Source organism: Cygnus olor, chromosome 1 (genome assembly GCF_009769625.2).
Source record: "Cygnus olor isolate bCygOlo1 chromosome 1, bCygOlo1.pri.v2, whole genome shotgun sequence".
Classification (NCBI taxonomy): domain Eukaryota; kingdom Metazoa; phylum Chordata; class Aves; order Anseriformes; family Anatidae; genus Cygnus; species Cygnus olor.
In genome coordinates, this window is record NC_049169.1 from 19,934,410 (window position 1) to 19,954,885 (window position 20,476).

Sequence of the window (20,476 nt, forward strand, 5' to 3'; positions counted from 1 at the left end):
GGTGAGTTTGAAGCAGTTTATTGAGAAACACGTTTAAATGGCTACTGGTTAATTATTATCTCAATTTTTTCCCCCTACATTTTAACTGTGAATACAGCCTTGACCTTTGTAAGATGTTTAATCTCTTCAAACCAGGAGAGAGGTAGGTAGAGGGTGAAGGAACTTTTTTTTTTTTAAACAAGGGATAATTTTCACTCAAGGCTCGAGTATGACTATGAATACAGCCTTAGGCTTAAAGCATTGTAGAGCCACGTCATACCAGCAGGAGCTTACCTGAAAGTCCCAGTTCTCTGGTAAGGAGTATCTTGGCTCCCGTGCTTTAAAGCAGACTTTACTGCACCTCCTGTGTTACTCTTGTGTGGAAAGCTGTAATGATGGCATTCTGAGATAGCCCTCAATTTGCATCTTCTCCTTCTTAGGGATACTTAATTGTATAGCCATGGGTTTTGTCAAAACTTCTCCTGAGAGCATGAAAACTAGTGACTATTTTAAGAAGCAAAACTTAGTCTACTTCATTTGCAAGTGCAATTTACTTTTTTGAAGGGCATTAGCTCTTAAAAATGTACTGTTTCAGTATCAGCTTGGTTATGAATGAATATTAAGCTTATGTTAGAACTTTTTAAAATACACAGGTGTAAAAAAAAATCCAGAGATGGAATCTCTCAAAACCAGGACAGAGTGAAAGCACAAAGCTGCTATTTTTTGGATGTAAGTCTTGATTCTTCTGTACAAGCTATTTCCATCTCCAGTTCAAGCAATGACTTTGAGAAATGAATGACTTCAAAAGCAGTGCTGAAAGCTTTAATTAAAGTATTGAGGTAAGTTGTTGTATGCATGGGTTTTGTATTGATTTTTACTTTATAAAGATTATTTTTAATCTTAGTGATTGCTAAGCTTTCATATATTCCAACTTTTTAAATATTTGTGATGAAACTATTAGAAAACTCCCTTATTTTTACATCATACTCTCCCTGACAGTAAGAAAGTGCAAGCTCTGTTAAGTGGGAGCTTTCATCAAGCTGAGTTTTTTGCTGGATCAATCCCTGCAGCAGCATAGTTCCCTAATGCATAATGACTTGGTGGATCTGCAACGGTGATACAAACTTTATTTAAACAGTTAATTTCAGTACATTAGCAACTTCCAAAATAAATTTGGAGCAGATGGTACTGGAGTTGTCATTATAAGGATCCTAATAGCTTCTGTGTCTTCTAAGAGTAGGCAGGTGTAACCACTAACTACATACTGCAGCAAGAAATATTTTGTAGTACTAAATGTAGGAAGGGGAAGAAGTAGATGTGTAATGGTCTTTCAAAAAAACTCAAGTCTTGCAAAGGTGTATAATGTATTTATTGATATATAATGCACAAGTAACCTGTGAATAATGCTCCTCCCATACTGCCATTTCCATTTGGCCTCTTTTCCTACCGAAGTAAAAATGAAGTAACCTGCTTGACTGCAGAATTTGGCCAGTGACCATTTACTAGGAATGTTCGTGGCTTCTCCCCACCATCCAAGAATACCTTCTCAATTTACAAAGAATAGAAATCTCAATCTAGAACAGTTTAATTGTAGCATAAGGATGCGATTAATAAAACGTAGATAGAAATGACAAGCTCAAAGCAGATGTGTACAGTTGTTGAAATACCTGTCCCTTAAAATAGTATTTATTTTCATAACTATACAGAGCTGACAGTAACAAACTGCATTTAGGTATTTTCAAACCCAGGAAAAATAAACCTGTAATTAGTGATATCACTTTCTAATTACAGATTTAGTGTTTTTTTTTTTTTAAAGCAAATATTTTAGTCCTCCCACAAGTACATTCATCCTTTGCTTTATTCTTAGCAACAAGGAAGAGCGATTCTTTACCTTCCTGGCAAAACTGACCCAAAACTGCCTTGTTTCATAAAATGAATATGCCAACCAGAAATGGCAACCACAGTGATGTCCCCAGCTTAAGTATCAGGTTGAATTCCAAAGGCTAGCTATGCCTAAACAGTCCTTATCACTCCCACCCCCCTGCTTTTTCTTGCCTTTTTTTTCCCCCCCTCTGTATGAACCAATACCTTCTTTTAGTCTTTGGATTTAAATTGACAGTTTTAAAGGAAAAGAGGGATTCCATTTCAGAAAGCATTTCTACCTCACACTTGGCTTAACTGGACAGAAATCAAGCCTTGCTATGGGACCAAAAGCAGTTGCAGCTGAAATAAAGCAGAATTTCTGAAAGACTGCCCATGACAATAAGATAGGGAATTTCAGGAGAAGAAGAAGAAGAAAAAAACCTGACTGTCCTTGCTATCTTAAACGAACAACCAAAAGTAGTTGTAATTGCTCATGGTAATCTAAAGAGTTGATTTAAGTTGCATATAAAACGTTTCATTTACTTAAGCATAGGAATCATATTTGAATCAAAGAAAATCTTTGCTGTGGAGTATTCTCTGTCACCGAACCAGCAACTTTTGCAAACACCATTGTAATCTGTGTTGTATGTTAAGCAGATAGTGACAAATTTCATTTTAAGACATAGCTGAGACTAATTATGTAACCAGCTAACTGAGAAAGCTGTGGCTAAACAGTCTTGCTGACACTGGTGATAAACTCAGTCTGTGGTTTTGTTCTTTTCCTGCAAATAGAAAGTGAAGTCATTGGTAAAAGAAAGACTCTTTGAATACTAAATTACAAGGAAACTTCTGGGGGGGAAGGGGGGGGGGGGGCAAATTTAAGAATGAACATAATAAAGTGAGGAAGGCAGCACTAGACTTTTGCGTAGCTTCTCTTATACCTGGAAAAGTGCTTAGATGCAAGGGAAACACACGCTTGCTCACTCCCATTGAAACAGATACAGTAAAGGAGTCCATAAACTTTATTATCAGCTTTCAGGCTCCTTAGCATTACAGAAAGAAGTAGAAGTGCTTAGGAATAGTGGTATAGTCCTAGAGCAGTTAACTATAGCACATTCTCCATCTTGTTCATCCAAACATGTAATCTATCTCACCAAGGGGATGTGTGACAGGACCATGGGTGGAGTAGAAAAAGGAGCATAATGTTTGTTTCCAAACACATTATGCACCTGTGTTGCACTGATGTTGTATTCTGATGGCTTGAATGACATGGATAGTAAAGGAAAGATCTTGAGTCAGGTTCCGTTCTCAGTGTTAACAGAGAAATATATTTTATGTCTGATCCAGGACAACCATTCTCCAGTTCTCCTCACCCCTGCATTCTCTCTTGAGACCCACAGCAGGTACATAGGACAGGTATAAGGTAAACGCAGTCTGTATTTTTCCCCAGCTGTAAATACTTCAAGAGAATCTGTGAACTGGAAGTTACTCCTTGATCCTTTTTAGTTTGTAATGGAAGAGTGAGCTGTTTAATCCTGTTTTGAACTTGCTTTTACTTTCATCATCCAAATATCTTCTACCAGCAAGTCCTGCAACTTTTTGCACGCAATATGCAACTACTTTTAGTTTTACACAGGCTCTCCTAAACCTCATGCTACAAGACAGTGATTATCCACCATCTCTGGGCTGCTCCTGGTGACACAACATTGTGACATTTGTGCCCAAATCATTTGTTAGCCTTGCTACTTAATGGAACAAATGTTGCTTGTAAGAAATTAAGTCAAGCTTCAAATGTGATGTTACACAACATTTGATGACCTTCAGGGAATTTCATAAGACATGCTAAAATCTTGTTCTCCAGCAGCATTATATATATTCAATGCATTTTATTTACAACTCCATTCTGTGTTTAACCATCATAGTCACAACATAACTTACAGATGGACCATACTATTTTTTTTGCTTTGTTTAGGTTATTTCAACCTTCAATTATTTGAATATGCTTATTTCATTCCATCTTTTATTATTAAGAAAAGCTATAATCTAAGCCAAGACTCAATCAAGAAAAAGGGAGTTCTTTGAATGGTAATGAGAAATTTATTATGTTGAAGTCCCTTTGTAAGTTCCAATTAAGGTTTCAGAGCATGTCTCTTTCCTGTACCACACCTGTAGTAACTCAAGGCTTCTTCCAACCCTAGCCCCTAAAAGCAAACTTGGTGTTTACCTTCCTTAATGCCCTGTTATATCTGAGGGGGCTTAAACCCATGCTTTCTTCCATGCAAATATCCTGACAATCTATATTAAAAGAGAAAAACTGTCACTTATGGAAGCTACTCGCTTTAAAGAAAGGCAACAAGACATACAGATGAGAGCATTCATTTAAAAGACGGGAGATAGTTTTATTTTCTCTTCCAAGGACTTTTTTTTTTTGTTGAAAGCAGCCTTTGGGGAAAAACTGCAGTAATCTTTGCTGAAGTTTGGCAGGTGCCCCTTTCTTATTCTGGGTGTGGGCTACAGTAACACTCCCAGCCTAGGTTGTAGGGGGTTACATGTACCCACTGTCACGTCAGTTATACAGCCACTGGTGCTACAGTGCTGCATGGGTCATGATCTACAATCCCAGGCAGGTTTCAGAGCAAAGAACTAAGCGCTTTCCAAGAACCACATATATAGCTCAAGATGTAACAGGACCTAAATAAACCTTAGAGACTGTCCAAAACTGCACTTCAGTATCTCTTTTCTGCCTTTACATATGCACTTTTATTTTCCTTTCTCTCCCCCCAACAGATAAGTCATATATATATATACACACACACACTAAACAGGCCAATTTGAGCTCATAGCTGCTACCTTCAGCAGCACCAAGGCTGCAAGCAGTAGTACATACTGCTACCACCGCCAGATATTTGTCTACACATTGGGCACGATAGATTTCACTTCAGGTTCTCGAGTTACAGCTTACGCTGTGGGGGAGTTATATAAAGTAAATGATTAGGCTTAACATATAAGGACTTACATCCTTACTCAAAAGTTTTCCTTCATAGCATTCCAAGTTCTCAGCTATTTGCACATTTACTTCCTTCTGTACCATGTGAATTATTTGATGTCCAAATTGGCTCTGAAGGAAGCTGAGTTTTCTTCCAAAGACAAGTCAAATAGATAATACTTCAACGATTTCAATTTCAAGAGGAGCCAGGGACTGGACTAACAAGTTCTGCAGGTCGCCTTTGCCAGATCTCAGTGTGAGGAAGCCTGCACAACAGCCACCCACAGTGGTGCAGGCTCCACCCCACCAGATCAGTTCCTTGATACATAATCTAGAGGATAAAAAGAAAACATGGTCCTAAAAACTGAAGCATAATGCAGGTAAATGTAGTTCCTGAATGAAATATGCTTGAAGAGTGGAAAAAAAGTTATTCAATATGAATTTTTTACTCTTGAGTTCTCAGTCAGTAACAAATAGCTTTCTGCCTATGCTTATTTCACAAATACTGAATTTTTTACACTAGTGGAGTCCCTGTCATATTATAACTGGTCCTAACTGAAATGTTCAGTTTTCTTCCTTAGTTTACCCCTTAATTTCTTCTATTCTGCAATCTAGGCAGACATCCCTAACAAAGACATCTAATAAAGAAGAGATTACAGAACATGCTAAGTTACAGCATTTTAATTCCAAAAGAGCTATTTAATAAAGAAACAAAACAACACCTATCATCTTCAAGTGTATTTGATTACATATTTTCATAGGTAAATTTTTGTACTGCAAATTAAGATACTGCAGCAGAGGGAAAATACTATTTAAAAAAAGTTTCCTGTGAAATCCAAGTTGTACTGCTTATTTATGAACTATTGGAATAAATATAACCATCCTTTAATGCTCAGGTCTGTTACAAGACAGTGCTTGCCAAGAGGTCCAACTGCTTTTTAGGAGAACCTTTCACTTTAATTAGTTTGCTAGCCCACAGGGCACAATTAGGTACCGTGATGAAGCTACAATGAATATGGCTTTCCTATGCTGATAACATCATTCAAGTTTCACACAGGCAATCTGACAACTAAGGGGGTTACAGTCCAGCAGATATATCAAGTAATGCATCTTTGCACATGTAGATTACATATCAAATTATTGCCATAGCACAATCCTGTTCCATAATGTATCTTATACAGGACAATTAGGACATACCTGTGCTGCATTATGAAACAGACAGCTACCCAAACCAAGTAGACAAGTTTTATATAATAGCACTAAACTTGGAGGTAGCCTCTCTCAAACACACCTAATAATATTTAACTTGGTATTTGAGTATATATGGACTAGGAATGCATTGTACTATTCATGTAAGAAAGAGGACGGAGCTAAATACCGATAAGTACAAAGATTTTCTGTACCTTTTCACAGAAGCTGAATTGCAGTGCTGGAATGACAATTTTCTGTTGTCATACATTATTCAGTCATCAGCAAAGTTACATCAAAAGACTTAAAATTCACAGTCAGGATGATAGAGGAAGTTTTTCCAACAGTACTAATTTTGGCTTTAAGTTTAAAGTAAAAGGAGGTAGTGCAGTAAGATTCAACCCAATTTTACTGATGCCAGGTATATTCGCCAGTGGTCTGTGGGTTGTCTTGTAATGTGATATTTGAAGAGGGTTTGTTTCCATCAGTATGTGTGTGTAAGAAAACATCAGTTGGTCTCCTGGTTTAACATCTTCTCTTTTGTCATACCTGTAAAGAATATAGAAGGCAATAATACAGTATATAACATATATAAAAGGCAACTAGTGAGTTTCCAAACTAGCATGTCCACTGAGTTATTTATTGAAAGGGTTTATATTCAGTCTAGCTGTAGAGATACTTTAAGTGGAGAAACCAAGTGACTTAAGCATTTGGCAGGGATGTGAAAAATTTACGTATAAGTTCAGTCACTATGTCTGATCTAAGCCCAGAACTGAACTGAAATTTCTTTCTCACAGAGATGCATGAACCTAATTTTCTAGATTTTGAGCTTACTGTCCTATGAAGACACTGCACTATTTCGCAACAGTTATTTATTCATTCACTGAAGATACAAGAAGCAGGCAGAATTTATAGCCCAAGGGTTAGGATGCTCATATTGGACACAGCAGTCCTAATAGAGTCCTCAATCCAACAACTTCAAAAGGGGAAAGAGTAAGGTAAGTCCAGCCCACAACACTCCATAGACCACAGTTTTCTGTGTTTCTTGTGCGAGACCTGTGTTCAAATCCTTGCTCTATATTCCAAAAAGATATTCTATACTAATGATGGGAAACAGTACAGATGACAGAGGTTAAGTTGAAGGTTACTTACCTTTAGTTTATGACATGACAGTCTCAGGTATCTAACTAACTATACAGAGTGTTCATACTTTGTAAGCCAAGTGAAGAGTGGTGTAGTTCTTCACCCTTTCTGCTGCCCTTTTCTGCAAACTACTCTCCACCAGCTTTTGTAGCTCCTGTTCTTAGGCACCTGACTCCTCCCACACATTTCACAAGTAACTTATTCAAGTCTGTGGCTTTTGTTACAGCAGGGGACACCGGTACTGAAGTGGTACAATCCCAACCCTAACCACTCATAGATGCACCTACGAGTAAATCCTGGTTGCATCTTACACATGGCAGAACTTTTTTTTGACCTGGCTTCCCACCTGCCAGAATTCTCTATGAAAAACTGGAAACAATAACCTCACTTTATAATTTTACAGCATTCCCAGAGATAGCAAAGTCACTAACATTTAAGGTATTTAAAGCAACAAGCACTCTACAGTGAACTGGAGGATTTGCGTGGATTATTAGCTAAACACAGAACTAGATCTTGCACACTAAGTGCTTTCTTCTAAAAATCTTGTACACTAATTTCATCTGCTATTTCCAAAAAGATCGTAATGCCAGTTAGGATGGTACATGTGTTCAAGCTGGCAAAAAGAATGATATACTTCATAACGGCTTAACCAACTACTAATTTTGCATTTTTTTCCATCAGCAAATAAAAGGCCTTTCATCTGGCTGCAAGCATTTCTGAATTTTATTTTTTAATACTTTAAGCTTACATAGCATATTTATTCCTGGTTCAAAGAGACTGCACTAATTGAAGACAAGATTGTAACACCTGTTCTGTGTAAGAATCTGCACCAAGCTTCTTTCAATCATCCTTTGAAGAAAAATAATGGATCCCTTGAATTTTTCTTGAGGCATATAGATCTGATCTAAGCACACCACTGAAAGCTTTTAACTTTTAAGACACTTCTATTTGTGGATTGTAGTTATCCTGATGAATCATCAGTCTTCATAGCCACTCCATCCATAAATCTGTCTATGAAGACGGTAAGTTAGTTTTCACCCATCTGAAAGACTGTCACATACTTATATAAAGAGAAAATGGACAGCTGGTTCCACTAACCCCTGCACTATTGTGCTGTCAGACATCGTGGTAGTCCCATGTATGATGCTCTGTTGAAGGTTTTGCCTGACCCTTTTTTTGTGAAACTTTATGATGAATCAGCCCTCCCTTGAGGCCTTTTTATGATGGGGAAAGATAAAACTGATAGAGACAAACTACCCTATAGCTGCAAAACTATGAACCATGCATCAGTGACAGGGATATTATTCATTCGCTTTCCAATCCCACTGCACTACAGTCTTGCAAGCAAAAAGTGAAGAAAAAAGAAAAAAAGAAGCCATACAAACAAACACCCTTGCCATCTGAAAAAGCCCATTGAAATTAAGCATTGTTTTAAGAGCAAAGTTGCATTTATAGTCACATTTAGAGTAGTATAAGTGTGTGTGTGTATATATATATATATACACACACATATATATACATTCAAAATCAGAATGTAACATTTTAGGTATCATACATGATCACTTGTACTCTAATAATTTAATATCTCCTCCTGACTGTTCATGTATTAAGACCTTCTCTAGATTGAAGATGCAAAAAAAATTTTGAAATAAACATTGGATTGGTATGACAAATTCAGCTTTTAGCTGTCAGTACCATCACGACATTACAAGAAAGCACAGAAATAAAATAAGGCATAGCAAGCTAGATGATTCCTAGCTGTCCCAGAAGCAGTTTTCCTTCCTTCTCTTTACTCCAGAATACTTTTTATCTCAAAACATGCCAGTAAATTAACTGTTTCTTCATTTTATCCTGAACACCTTAACTGGGAAGAAAACTCCATGTTCAGAGTACATCTTAACCAAAATCCAAAATCTGTTTGTACTGCTTTTGTTTTGTGCAAGTGTAAAGTGAAGCTTCTCATTAACATTACATTTTAAATTAGAAACCCTGACTTCAGCTGACAAGGTAGGCCTAAGATCAGGAAGGTGTCTTTTTTGGTATACATCCTGAAAAGCAAACAACGCCATTCCACAAACGTCCCCTACTATTCGTTTAAATATTCTGATTCTTAGTATGGCTTGTGTACATCACTGCTGCTCATGGTAACAAAGCACTCAACTGCTCTCCCTCAGAGCTAATGAATGTGACCAATAGTCCACATGACAGCAACTTCAATACCATCTATTTGAAGGATGTTCCACATAAAAATAGACTTTGAATATTAATACATAGATAGGCCTCACACTGCAACACATCAATTAAAAACAAATAAAATGAGATCTCCCCACAATTATATATGCTGTTCTACCAAGAACAACGTTCTTCTACTTCTGTTTTTCATAAAATCTAGTGAAATACCAAACATAGCTGTATTAAAGATACTGGGGGTTTAGTAAGGTACTTTTTTACACTGTTCTGATATCTTTAAAGATTCTGTTATTCAGGCAAAAAATAACCAATACAAATCAAAAACATTATGGTGATCAGCTCCTGAAGTGGCAGCACTGCATATATCTAAATTCTTTAAAGATTCACATTGTTCTTGACCTGGCTGAATAAATATGCTGCACCAAAAAACTAGTCTGTGATGCTTGCCCCTGTGCATATTAAAAATAAAAAGAAAAGAAAAAAAGAAAAAAAGCAGATGCTTATCTTCAGTTCAAAATACCTTGTTCATAACATACCTCCAATCTGAATTGATTTCTAGAAACCGAGAGACTCCTGTTTGTGCTGCAGCCACATCAATATGAACGGAGACCTCTACATAAACGAAAAAAACATTTTAAAATTACTGTAAGAACACAGATTAGTAAATAGAATAGTAACAGAAAAGATGCACGAAAACAGTACAAAGAAGCAATGTCCAATACATATAAAGATACACTATCACTAAAGTTACATTTGAAATTAGGTGAACGCACCTCAAAACAGCTTTACATACCTGCTGTTGAAGGTACCAACTCATGCAGCTTCTGAATTGCTACTCCTCCAGGATAATTGAAATGTGAAACATATAATGATGTTCCTGAATAAGCAGCATTAACTACAAGATGCATTATAACAAAAAAAGATCCAAGTTTGTACAGCCATGACTTCCGGTAGTTATTCAGGCTGTTGAGAGTGGAAAAAAATAAGACTAAACTGTTACTTTTGTTTCATAATGGTCATTGATTATTGTGATATTTTATGAAAAATCCACTGCTAGGTAACAAAGATCAGTACAAACTTAATTACAATTGTGTATAAGGAATGCATTTATTATTAATTGCTACACGACTAGCTTCTAGTGACAAACACATTTGAATATTCTCATTAATAAAGCTATTGAAAGCTTATCGGTAAAGCTAAGTATTTCTGTGTTTTTTTTAACTTCTAGCTATGAATGTATTCTCCTCCAAAGAAGTTCAGAGTTCAGCTTAAATTTGTTTACTCAGTATACCCAAGTTTAACTATTTAATACACACTCCATGTTTCATAAGCTCCACTCGTATATTAAACTATCTTCTGAGGAAAGTTATGTTGACACCACACTAGTACCCTGGGATGTCTTTTTCTCTGGTGGATAAAATAAACTGAATTGCAAGAGCATGACAGAAAAATCAGAACTCTGCTCTTGACTCTGCCACAGACTTGCCAAATTATCCTTCCAAATCCTATCACTTTTCTTTCTTCATTTCCCTCACTAGTAGCATGGGTACAATGATGCAGACCTCTTTTCTAGAGCATCTGTAGATCTTAAGATAACCCAGACTCCAAGATAGAAAGAAGTGCATAAAATTAGTAGTAACAGCTTTACTTCTTTTTTAAATTTTCAGAAAGAAAAAAAGTAATTTCAAACTTACATTCGTGAGCATACTTTAGCAGCCACTATGTTGAAGACGGGGAAAGTATACATGATAAAACGCAACTCTTTGTGTGGGAGAAATGAATACAAGAAAATAAAGCCCAGTGCTGGCAAAAGTAATATCCGAGTTCTCTTTTCTGCTGCACCTAAAGGTACAAATATAATGCTGCATCCCAAAGCACGAGGCAGGGCTGAATAGAAATACCACAAGAAGGGGGAGGTCTTCACGGTGAAAAGGAGAGGGAGAGTTAAGGATGCTTTCACTAAGAAGTAAACTATATAATCCTTACAGTAGCATACACAAACTTTGCAAATGTGCAGTAGATTTTTTGTGTATCACAGATATAATTTTTGGAATATCACAAATCACTTGGGATTTGGTTTACTCCCTTACTCTTTGAGAAATAAAAGCAGTTGTCTAGCTACTTTCATATTGTCCAATGGAGGTATATCAAACAGCACTAATGATAAGAAACAAAAAATTACAGGGAAGAAACCTGGATTTATACTGGTAGAACATGAAGAAGCAAAAAGTCAACAGAAGTTTAAATTTAAGGAAAGATCTAAGAAATAGACATTGCCTCATACACTTCAAATAAATTCAACTTTTCATTAAGTATTTCATCAACACCAAAACTGAGTCTCAGGAACAGGTCTTTGCTTTAGCTGACAGTGTTGAAGATCTTTTTCCCCTCAATGTTTCAAAGGATACTCCCCAGTTGGAACTTTTGTTTAAAACTGTGTTATACCAGAGCACTTTCCCTTCAGGCCATACAAGTTGTCTCCAGAATAGAGAATCCACAGCCACTGTTAGCCCTGAAAGAATTAAATACAAATCTGGGTGAACTAAAAAACAGAGAAAACCAAACAAGCACATCCACAGTGCACAATGACTGACAAGAATAACACAAACTGGAACATGCACTGTAAGTTTCACCCAAAGCCACAGAGTAGGTTGAATATATCTGTCTTGCAATGGAAATGCAGGAGTGGGAGGCACTTCTTAATGGAAGTCTTAATAGAAGCATGCCAGATAGGAATCTGAGATTTTCCCCCACTCCAATCCCAGGTGTGAAATACAATGGTTTAATTAAAGTTTGTTTTAAAAAGAATGTTAGAGCATTAAGTATAATGAACGGTAAGAAATATGTTTTAACTTCAAATAATACTAAGTGGATTTTTATTGTAAAGCTGATAAGTTAAAAATTCTGTTACTATTTATTAGGTGGGAGGGAAGAATGATGATAAGGGATTAAAGGCAAGCAAACAGAAAGAGCAGCAAATCCATCAGTCCTATCTCCTCCACTTAGCTCTGTGAGAATTGCTCTGGTATTTGCAAACTTTGCCAAGGTGAGATTGGGAGTACCAGTGAAATTCCTATTGGGCTTCTTACACTATGAGGTGCCTCCAAACGCACATGCAATGATCATTCATTGTTTCTACTGTGGAAAGCACAGCGCACTACTAGAGTTCATCATCAGCCATCTGATGACAGCATTTTTTATTAGGTAGGCTGGCAGAAAAGCTTACTTATGTGCACAAGCTTTCTGTGGATGGGTAGAAACAAAGTTTCTCAAACTATTGTGAATAATCACCTAAGCCGTTCAAGTTAATGTAATAAAGAAACAGGGAAACAAAGGAGACTTTTCTTAAACCTTAAGCATCCACAAAGCTAAACTGTGACTCTCCCCACAACCCTCTTGCTCAGTATCCCTGTCTGTCACACTTCTATTTTATCCAGGTTTCAGCTTGTCATCACAGCAACAGATACTACAGCTGATGATGCACCTGGAACTACAGACAGGTACTGATTATACTGAACTAAACACGCACATCCAAGCCTTTTCAAGACTAGGACTTTAGATACTGTAAGCATCTAAAGGCAGAGGTCATGGTATCTTTCTACTGCTCTGTGCACAATTAGTTCCTCACTCACAAACATTCTAAGAAATAATTATGTTTGTGGTGTTACTAGCAAATGGAATCACACAAAAAAAAGCCACAAGGACCAGGTCACCAGAGAAGACAGGCAAATCTCCAGACTTCTGCTAAATTTAGTATGTGGCTTTTTTTTTTCTCCCTTAAGCAAATACTTACCCAAACAAAAAATTCCAGCAGGAACAGCATGGGAAAGCACTTTTAAAACGGAGACTCTTTTAGTTAATAATGTCACCAGAAGCATGAGGCCTAAGAATATGGCAAGCTCTGATCTGAAGATTATAATTGCCAAAGCTGAGAACCAAACAAATGGCCTCTGCTTTTGCTGTATCCAATATGTCAATGCCAACAGCACTGTAAAAATAAAACAAAACTGTCTGAATTATTTGTTTTCTACAGGGTAATGCTTTTATTAATACAGGCACCTTGTTACTCAAACTTCCCACCCCTTGCCACCTTGGTCTTCCTATTATTTCTGGTCCAGACATTCTTCCTCATCACAGAAATGTGATTTAGAAAAACAAGCAACATACTATAGCTGATGCTTAAGTAAGTAGGAAAAGCATAACCAGTGAAGGAACATCTGGCAACTCTTTCTAAATAGTACATTTAATAGCTTTTGATCCTCACCTCCTTCAAACTTAAGGGAGTACTAAAAGCCTTTCAAACTAAGACTCATAATTATTATTGCTCAATATCTGCTGAAGAGTTAGGTTTCTCTCCCCAGGGAAGTGGTCATGGCACCGAACCTGCTGGAGTTCAAGAAGTGTTTGGACAATGCTCTCAGACACATGCTCTGGTTTTTTTGGGTGGTCCTCTGGGGGACCCAGGAGTTGGACTCCATGATCCTTGTGGGTCCCTTCCAACTCGGCTATTCTATGATTCTTCTCTTGGATGAGCATATCGTCTATTAATGAGAACTGGAACCCATTTCAAATATGAAAAAGAGACTACAAACGATCACTGAGGGAGAAGGAACTATTAGTCCATTTGCATGGTTAGCCAGAGATGCACCCTATCTCCACAGATGAAGTTACCTCTACGTTTTTGCGGTTCAAATCAATGATAACACTGACTACACTGTAAAGCAGTCATGAACACTAAGCAAAATACAAGAGAACAATACTATTTCACAAGTAATCAACAGGTAACAGCACAAACACATAAATGAACTTGTATTTTCTAATATCTACAAAAATGATCTGGAAAGTTTGCTACTATACAATGTTTATTTGACAATTCCATCATTCTTTGTACTGTTTTCAGTTCTGTTCTACACAGGTTCTTATACCAACCTCATGATTTTATTAGCTGAACAACTTCCACTGAAGCATTAAGTGACTAAGCTAATATCTGTCATATGCGGTTAATCTTTCCTCTCATCATCTCTGGGGAAAAACCTGTATGTGTAAGGGTAGGGTTTTGAACTTGATCTTTTTTTTCTGGCTCTTTAAGTGTACAAACTGCTACATTTAACTCCAGAAGAGGAAGGTGGAGAGTTTACTGTGTGAGTCTGTTACAGAGTCTCATGAGAAAGCTGCTTCCTGTGTAGATTATGTTCAGATTTTTATGGTGTTTTTTTTTTTTTTTTGAACTGCAGGTGTACCTACTGCCTTTTTTTTTCAATGCCTCTGTTTTATGCAGAGATGTGTACTCAAAACTCTTGACAAACTCCATGTATATTCAGATTCAATACAACTAGATTCAAGTCATTGCAAGTCATGTACAGTAAAAAAGAAAAAAGCCACAATTGCTTAAGTTTTCTCACCTCATTATCACACCATTTAACCAAGTGTATATATATAAATTTATATGTAAATTTGGTCTAACCATACTTTTTTCTATATTTTAACTATCCACACATTTGAGATTTTTTTATATTTTAAAATTCTTTCTATGCAAATACTCACCAAAAGGAAGTGCAAACACATTAGGAAGGGTTCGTGTACAGTAAAACATCAAATGAAACTGAGTAACAGTTATGAGACAGAAGACTGTTGATGTAGTTGCTCCAAACTGCTTTCTAACTTCTTTCTGCAACTTCCATAACGTGTAAATCACGCTGAGCCCCAAGCTTCCTCGGACTATTAGAAAAATAAGAGTGGGAAAATATGAGTAATATCAGATTGATCCCTGATGGACAAACATGTAACTAATGGGAAGTTATTAAGAATAATACAAAAGATCTCACAATATAAGCCACTCTAAAGAAGAGGAAAAAAAAAACCTACCCACATTAATTTATTTTAACCCACCTTTAATTTGCCTGATACTTTTCCACAGAGGTCAATACTTCTATGCCCAAGTCAAACAATATTTTCTGAAGTATTTACACAAGTATACATGGAATGTATTCTCTGAAGACATTTGCTTCTTCTACACTGTTAGACATCTGTTAGCAAAAACTTTCTCTGTGTTGTTAATTAGTCAAAAAGATAGAGGTGGAATTGCTGTGCTGGCTCTAAGTAACTACAGTTTGCAAAATCCCTCATTACAGAAAAGAGTTTTAACCACTGATCCAAACACTGACTGTTACAACAATGTTAAACATTAAAACAAGTTTGAATATATGTATGTTTACTACTGGACTAAGTTCTCATACCTATCAGCTGGGAGTAAAACTTGGACATCTTTAACAGAGAAAGTACGTATATAGCTGGGCTGGAAAGAGCAGCGATAAAAATTGGTCCAAGAAACGTTCTTGGGACAACTCCAGGAAATTCATGATGGTCATACTGCAAAAGGGAAAAACATAAGTAAGATAGACAAACCAGAAAAAGAGGAAAATCAGGATAAATCATATTCATGTTGCATTTATCCTACTCATAAAGGAGGATGTTGCAGGCTTTAACAGCATCCACAAAAGAACACCTTCTTTTCAACTCACCTTATCCAAGTCCAGCTGGTGGTACACAACATCGTGGATGGCCTGTAGGTTAAAGCTTTCCTCCACTTTTGTAAATGGACAGACAGTTAAATGAACAAAGGCCACAACAATCATCAGCAGCAGTAGTGGGAACGACCGCCCACTCGAGTTCCTCTTCTGAGCCATCCTGGGATTGAAACTTGCATATATTCTATTATCATTGAAGATTAAAAGACCATACATTAATAAAACATCATGAAGCAAACAAACAAACAAGATCGATAAGCTTGGTTCATACAGGAAGAAGTAGTACTACAGTACTGTACAAGTCTAAACAAAGAATCATTTGAATCATGTATCACAATTTCTGTATGCATTCAATGAATAAAATATAGTCAAAAACATATTCAGTCTGCATTTCAGGATTCATGCCATCTTCTGCAAGTGCAAAGACTTAATTTTCAATCTACAAGACATCAGACAACACAGACCCTACTTAAGGAGATATTTTCCTTTGTGCCCCATACTGCCACCACCGCCAAGAGCACCATCTCATTTATGTCTGTGTTTTGTGGGAGAGGCAGCTTTGTAATTTACTCTCACTTTAATCTCACACTGGAATTACACACGATCTTTAGAACATACTATCTCTCGTCTGGGACTCTGAAGTTCGTGGGAGAAGAAGCTTGAGGATGATTAATTGTTCAGAACAGAGTACTTTGAACTTTTGAGTTTGCTAGCTTGCCAGTGGCTAGGTCTGGAATCAGCAAGAAAAGGATGAATCCCCCTTGGCACCCACACCACAACTGTGTCAGCATCGTCCGAACCCAGTCCTTCGCACTCCTACCTGGAAATAAAGGCCATCTGTCCCCTGTGCTTTGTTTCACAACACTATGGTGACCCATACTTATGGTATTATCTGTGGTGTATTTTAGGCAACATCAAGGGCACTTAAAGCACAGGTATTTTAATGATTATGCAGCTCATCTTTACTAGTTTCAGTTTATAAAACAGTAAAAAGTTCTGTTGCATGCCCATTTTGAGCAAAAACACAGCAGTCTACTTCCTGTTAGCTTAAGCTTCCCACTTTTCTGAGTTTACAGTTTAATAAGAGAAAAGATTTTGTTTGTTACTTGTTTCTCTGGGAACAGAACAAGAATAAACTTTTAACATAGCACCTTTAAGGTACAACTGGGATTTTGGTTAGAGATGTTTTCTTCTGTGTTTTGGTAGACCAAACAGATGTAAGATAGCTGGCAGATTTATTAGGATCACTTAGCAACTGCCTCCTAGAGTTACCTTTTCCTCAATTGATATGTCCTGCTCATTAGTAAAAATAAACAGATAAAGCAACCTAAATGTTCCTTCTTTCCACAGAAAAGACCAGTTAATCCAGAAACTTATGTAATCCCTGTAAATTGTATGTATCTACATATTATACTATATATATATATACACACATATATATTCCTACATGTATCATGTAATAATTTTCTATTTCTTGTAATTCCTACTGCTAACTGAAGCTCTAATCTGAGGCTCAAAGGCAGAGTTCTGCGGTAGGTCTTCACAATTTTTGGATTGTTTTGCAATGTTAGGAGCCTAAGTAAACGCCACATCCCAGGAAGTAGAAAGTCTTTTTAACCTGTGCCTAGTACTTTAAAACAAAAACAACAACAAACACAGGGACGGATAAAATTGAGTTTTGCTAAGACAGAATCATTTTTCCACAGCAGCAGTAAAAGAAGTATTGAACTACCACCAGCAGCACTTAGAGAAGTGCTTGGTAGGATTTAAGCCTCTGTGCAGTGCATCTTATTCACATTCTTGCCTCTGGAAAGCTCTCTTGCTGAATTCTTCCATTAAGTACAGAGACATCTCACATTTCTGGCCAAATCCACCCAAGAGAAAAATGGACACTGAAGGATCTGTCTAGCTCAGGCCATACAGCAAAACGGGCATTTGAACAACTTGCCTTTCACGTGAAGCAGATGCAGCACAGCAGCAAGTTGGGTTTTCCTCAATGACAATTCTCAGCTTAACATTTCAGATATTCTGGGTCCTTTTACAAGGATTTTTGGGGTCTTAAGTGTCAAGCAGCTTTATCTTTTCATTCTTAATTATATCATCTGCTTTAAAAAAAAGTTACTAGTATAGACTGCTACTGCTATCTTTAACTGATCAGCACATAATCAACCCCTTACTTCTAAATGGCAGTGAAGCTGCATATCCCATGCACAGTTTGCACAACGTTCCCCGTGAATCTTTTTGACTTCAGTCCTAGCATACGCCTGAAGTAAGCAAGCTTGCCAGCATACTCAGAGATTTTCAAGATAACTATATGCATTATACATACTGAAATTCCTGGAAGGGAAACACACTAGAAGATTAAAAAACAGAGCATGAAGACAACACCTAGGTTTCTGAGATAAAGTCTAACAAATTTAGTGATCTTGTCAAGTCTCAAGATAACCAGCTCTGTCAAAAGTTGATGTTGACAAAGCTTGAATTTTAAGTGAAATTTATCAGACAAGTAGACGCCGAATGTGATGTTTAGAATAAATTTGCTACATAAACACGAAATGCATGCAATTTACAGCTTTTACTTTTAAAATGCCAAAAAATACAAAAACAGAATTTCATTTAATAAAAAACTTTAAACAATGAAGGTTAGAGGAATATAGTAAGCAAATACAAATATTTCCATATCATTAACATTCTGACAACTTTTGAAGAATCTTAATCAGAGCTACACAACACAGCAGTACTTACACCCTCCTCCCCTACGCATCCCAAAGGTCTGCCTCAAGATTGAATCTTGAAAGGCAGAGATTTTCAACGCAGGGAATTCACCCCTTCCTGGAATTAAGTTGGGTGTAAATTTTTTTTTTCCCCCCATAAAAAAGCCTAAAACATTTTTTTCCCCAAACAGACTTCTTAAATACTTTTCCTGTGGAAGTGTCATTGGTTTCAACAATGGACTTTCTAATCTTCTCATGAAAATCTATTATACTTGGCTCACTTATGTTTTTCAGACACTCTTTGGGATAATTATGTTAAGAGCTTGGCAGCCAACCTGAATGCTGAATCCATCTGCAGAGACTGCATTTCACCCCCTCACATGCTCTGTCTGGAAGCATCCAAACAGAACCAAGAGCATCCCAACCGAAGGTCCTCCCCTTTTGGCTTGGTCTAGCTTGTGTAAAATGTACACTGCATTATCTTCCATTTTCATGTTATTGCTATACTTTAATAGCTATTCCAACTTTGCTTTAAAGCTGACCTCCTTCAGAGGTCAACTTTAAGCCTTGTAGTTGCTGGGATTGTTTTTTTTTCTTTTATAAGAAGAAAGATGACAGTTGCTATTTTGTATATGTTTCCTCATGAGTCTGGGGACTTGGTAAGAGGAAAAAAAAAAGCAACGGAGAAGAGAAATTTGAGCCAAGAAATGAAGACTGTGACCGTACCAGCTATGAAGGTACTGCACAGTTATGTAGAAAATGTTAACTCTTGAGACTGAGGAAGTGACACACAGAACGCTCCCGATTCCAAACCCAACCAACAAACAACCCACCAATCCCCAACACACACCCGAACCGGGCCGGCCAGCCACCCAGCCGTTAGGTGACCACCAAAGCTATCCACAAAGCATGCGACCCCCCTCTAGCGGCCACGAAGGACACCAACCTACCTCTGCCGGCCGTTTCAGCCGGGCAGGAGCAGCGTGCTGAGCTGAGCCACCTGCAGCCGCCCGGGTCCCGCCGGGCGCTCCGGGTCTCTTCTCTTTCCTTGAAACGTTAGTGACCGAGGTGCAGACACGTCGCGGCTACTGAGCTGTAAGCCTAAGAATCGCCAATTTAAGGACACTGCGCGTCACGTATAAATTATGACAGCCTTAGTTAGTAATTTACACCTTCTTTCTGTCCTAGAGGTCCTCTGCCTTGCTAAGCGGTTGTTAGCAGTCACAGGGTGAATAATTGCAGCAGGTTTATGTGCCCTGTGTGTTAATCGTGAAGGTGAGAGACCGCATCCCCTGCGCCCCCAGGCCTCTCCGAGCACCCAGCTCTCTTCGGGGCTTCACCTCGCCCCCGCTGCCTGCCGCGCCCCGCACAGCCGGGGAATGCCTCGGAGGCCGTTCCCCCACCCCGGCCCACCTCAGGGACCCGTTTGCGGGAGCTCTCTGCCTCTACCCCCGGGGACCCGCCCCGGGGACCCGCCCCGGGGCCTCTCCGCCTCCTCCCGTCCCCCCGTGTCGCCTCAGCCTCAGCCCCATCCCCCGCTCACCGCCGCGGCCGCCTCACAACGGGCGCCGCCGGAACGGGGATGAGGGACGCCGCGCCCACGTCACCCGCCCTCCCGGCGGCCATGTTAGGTGAGGGCACAGCACGCCCCTCCCGCCTCTATGCGGAGCTATGCAGAGGCGGCCACCAAATAGAAATGGCGGCCAGCTCTGAAGCTCTCACGGGGTGCGCGGCTGCCCTCACCCATCATGGCGGTGCAGCGCTAAGCCGCTGGGCACCACCCCCGTACACCCGGCTCTCAGCGCACGCGGGGGGCTCCGATTGGTCCGCAGCGTGGCGGGCGCCGGTTGGACCACGTCCCTCCTCTCGCCCTTCCTCTGCCAATG

The 20,476-nt window shown here is 38.5% G+C and overlaps 1 protein-coding gene across 7 annotated transcripts; it reads right to left on the minus strand.

Annotated features, from left to right (window-relative positions):
• Positions 1-2,046: 2,046 nt before the first annotated feature.
• On the minus strand, positions 2,047-20,413 carry ALG12 (ALG12 alpha-1,6-mannosyltransferase). 7 transcript variants are annotated; one of them, XR_005817451.1, is made up of 12 exons: positions 20,134-20,324; positions 19,541-19,691; positions 15,871-16,060; positions 15,586-15,718; positions 14,894-15,067; positions 13,143-13,337; positions 11,758-11,861; positions 11,044-11,267; positions 10,143-10,312; positions 9,886-9,961; positions 6,232-6,565; positions 2,047-5,159 (listed from the first exon to the last, which is right to left on the minus strand). XR_005817451.1 is itself a non-coding variant. In XM_040549209.1 (11 exons), exons 3-11 carry the CDS (start codon positions 16,033-16,035, stop codon positions 6,334-6,336), a joined length of 1,473 nt encoding a protein of 490 aa, XP_040405143.1. In that variant the 5' UTR covers positions 16,036-16,060; positions 19,541-19,691; positions 20,134-20,413; the 3' UTR covers positions 4,274-6,333. The 7 variants fall into 7 exon arrangements, 5 of the variants coding, with proteins under 5 accessions (XP_040405143.1, XP_040405192.1, XP_040405181.1 ...); XR_005817450.1 differs by having other exon boundaries at positions 19,541-20,324; XM_040549209.1 differs by having other exon boundaries at positions 4,274-6,565; positions 20,134-20,413.
• Positions 20,414-20,476: the final 63 nt, after the last annotated feature.

What these genes read in the sequence shown, in the direction of transcription:
- ALG12 (XM_040549226.1), bottom strand. Translation starts at nt 16,092, where the DNA reads ATGTATGGTCTTTTAATCTTCAATGATAATAGAATATATGCAAGTTTC. An exon ending in ACCAGCTGGACTTGGATAAG is followed by an intron (nt 15,719 to 15,870) that starts GTGAGTTGAAAA and finishes TCCCTTTTGCAG; the next exon opens with TATGACCATCATGAATTTCC. An exon ending in GTTTTACTCCCAGCTGATAG is followed by an intron (nt 15,068 to 15,585) that starts GTATGAGAACTT and finishes TTTTTCTAATAG; the next exon opens with TCCGAGGAAGCTTGGGGCTC.